The sequence below is a fragment of the Limulus polyphemus genome, unplaced genomic scaffold, assembly GCF_000517525.1.
Source record: "Limulus polyphemus unplaced genomic scaffold, Limulus_polyphemus-2.1.2 Scaffold2579, whole genome shotgun sequence".
NCBI classification, from domain to species: domain Eukaryota; kingdom Metazoa; phylum Arthropoda; class Merostomata; order Xiphosura; family Limulidae; genus Limulus; species Limulus polyphemus.
Genome location: NW_013668189.1, coordinates 58,270 through 60,336, shown reverse-complemented (window position 1 = coordinate 60,336; position 2,067 = coordinate 58,270). Strand labels below are relative to the sequence as shown.

At 36.5% G+C, this 2,067-nt stretch overlaps 1 protein-coding gene across 3 annotated transcripts in view; it reads left to right on the top strand.

Moving 5' to 3' along the window:
• Positions 1–2,067, top strand: part of LOC106467346 (retinoic acid receptor RXR-alpha-like) — a 43,203-nt gene that overhangs the window by 8,782 nt on the left and 32,354 nt on the right. For 2 of the 3 annotated variants that reach the window (XM_022395505.1, XM_022395504.1), the window contains exon 2: positions 1,023–1,174. The exons of the other annotated variant lie outside the window; for it this stretch is intronic. In XM_022395505.1, coding sequence (XP_022251213.1) covers positions 1,023–1,174 — 152 coding nt within the window. The remainder of the gene's footprint in view (positions 1–1,022; positions 1,175–2,067) is intronic. 3 annotated transcript variants of the gene reach the window in all.

The following is a 2,067-nucleotide window of genomic DNA, read 5'->3' as shown; positions in this document are numbered from 1 at the left end:
CCGCTGGGGGGCGTCCAAAACGAAGACAAACACAGTAATCACTGAATATGGTAGTGATCGTTGGTTTCTCCCGGTTATCCTTGAAGAACAGAGGGTATCGAAACCCGGTTTCTAACGTTGTAAGTCCGCAGACATGCCGCTGGGGGGCGTCCAAAACGAAGACAAACACAGTAATCACTGAATATGGTAGTGATCGTTGGTTTCTCCCAGTTATCCTTGAAGAACAGAAATATCGATGCGATGTAATTTAATAGCAGCTTACATTAGTAGTAGATTGGTTGCACGTTTTTTTCTAACTTCAAGTGTCAACAAGGACACTCATGTGGTCTAGCTTCCTGACTGTGTGTATCATATACAAAATTTGTGTAGACTAAACTAATGTCTAGTAACTGATACGTTTAAAATATAGGGATCGGACTTAGAGATATTGTATAGGAAACGTTTTGAGAAACTTAATATTATGTTATGGAAATATAACACATTTCAGTGCTACCAAATCTGTTATCAGTGCTAGCTCAAAGATAACCACATAACCATTGAAATCAGAAAATAAGGCGAGACAAAAACTTGTGCGATGTTTTTTTTTAACTGATTTTGGTATTTGTTATTTTCAACTTGAATAACAACTTAGGCGACACAGAGATCTCAATTCAGGTGTAGCTGTTCTAATTTAGAACTGCTGACCAGAGTGAAGGCGACTAGTCAGAAGCAACTGCCGCCTATGTAGTTGTACTTAATTGAGTATCGGGATTGATAGTCGCTTCTATAATGCGCCCACGGCTGAAAATGTGGAACATGTTCAGTAACATATCACAGAATCAAGCCTTGGACTTTCGCGCGCTAACTATCAGGTCATGCTTGGCCATTATGGACGAAATACAGTAGTTTGTATAATAATACAAAAAAAAAAAGTGGTGGTTAAAATTTTTACTGTATCTTAAAAAAATGTCTGCTATATTTTTATAAATTTCTGTTAATAAAGAAATATATCGTTAATTAGTCCTGTTTTGTGAATTATTTAGGACCTGGACTTTCCGGTAATATTTCCCCAGTTAACAGTGGTCAGGGCTCTTCTCCGGGCTCAGTGGTGACCTCTGGAGGAAATTCAGGGAATGTGACGAGCAGTTTTTCACCAGCAGGATATCCTGGCATTGTTCCACCAAGCTCCCCTGTTGTGAGTAACTCGGATTTAATACCCTAATCAGACATTGTTACGAGGTTACCAAATGTATGTTGGTATTAAACAAGAAAATAATAATAAGATAAAGATATAATTATACAGAAATTAAATTTTCTCAAGGTAATTATTAAAACTTGAATGCAGATATTATCGAGCTGTCTCGATAGGCCTCTCATGTTCTTTAATGGAAACTTTTCAACTCTCAAAATTCGAAAACAGATTAATTCATATGAAATAAAAGTTGTTCAATTATCGTTGTGAAGACCAAGAAAAGTGATGACGTAAACATAATGAGAAGGCGCATATCTTAATTATATGTGTGTGTTTTTTTAGATTCTTATATGATTTGTGTACACGTTTTTGTGACTAACGAAACGTTTTAAATTTAACATCATTTTCTCAACTGTAATTTCCGCAGTGTGAATTTTCTGTATTTCCAACAAAAGGAAACGTTTATTACAAAAGGAATCCAATGATTATGTAATTATGATTTATAAACGTTTTTGATCCCATGCATTTTCTTTATTAAAACCACTTAAAAAAGTCAGCATTTCCAACGGAATTGGGGTGGTGGTGAACAGAGTTTGAGCTTTACAAGCTAACAAACATGGCTTAGCAGTTCTTCCAGTTTTCTCCCTGAACAACCAGTGAGGTGAAAACTGAAAGATGGTTTTCAACAGCTGGTAACTCAGTTGGATAAAACATGTATTATTTAAATAGACCCGGGTCACAGGTTAGAATCCCACCAGATCTAACTTTTACTTCTTTACAAAAATGTTGCCCTCATAAGATGTCGTTCCATCCTCTGAATAAATGTTCTATAATTGATTCGCCCCCAGTGGCATAGCGGTATGTCTGCGGACTTACAACGCTAGAAACCGGGTTTC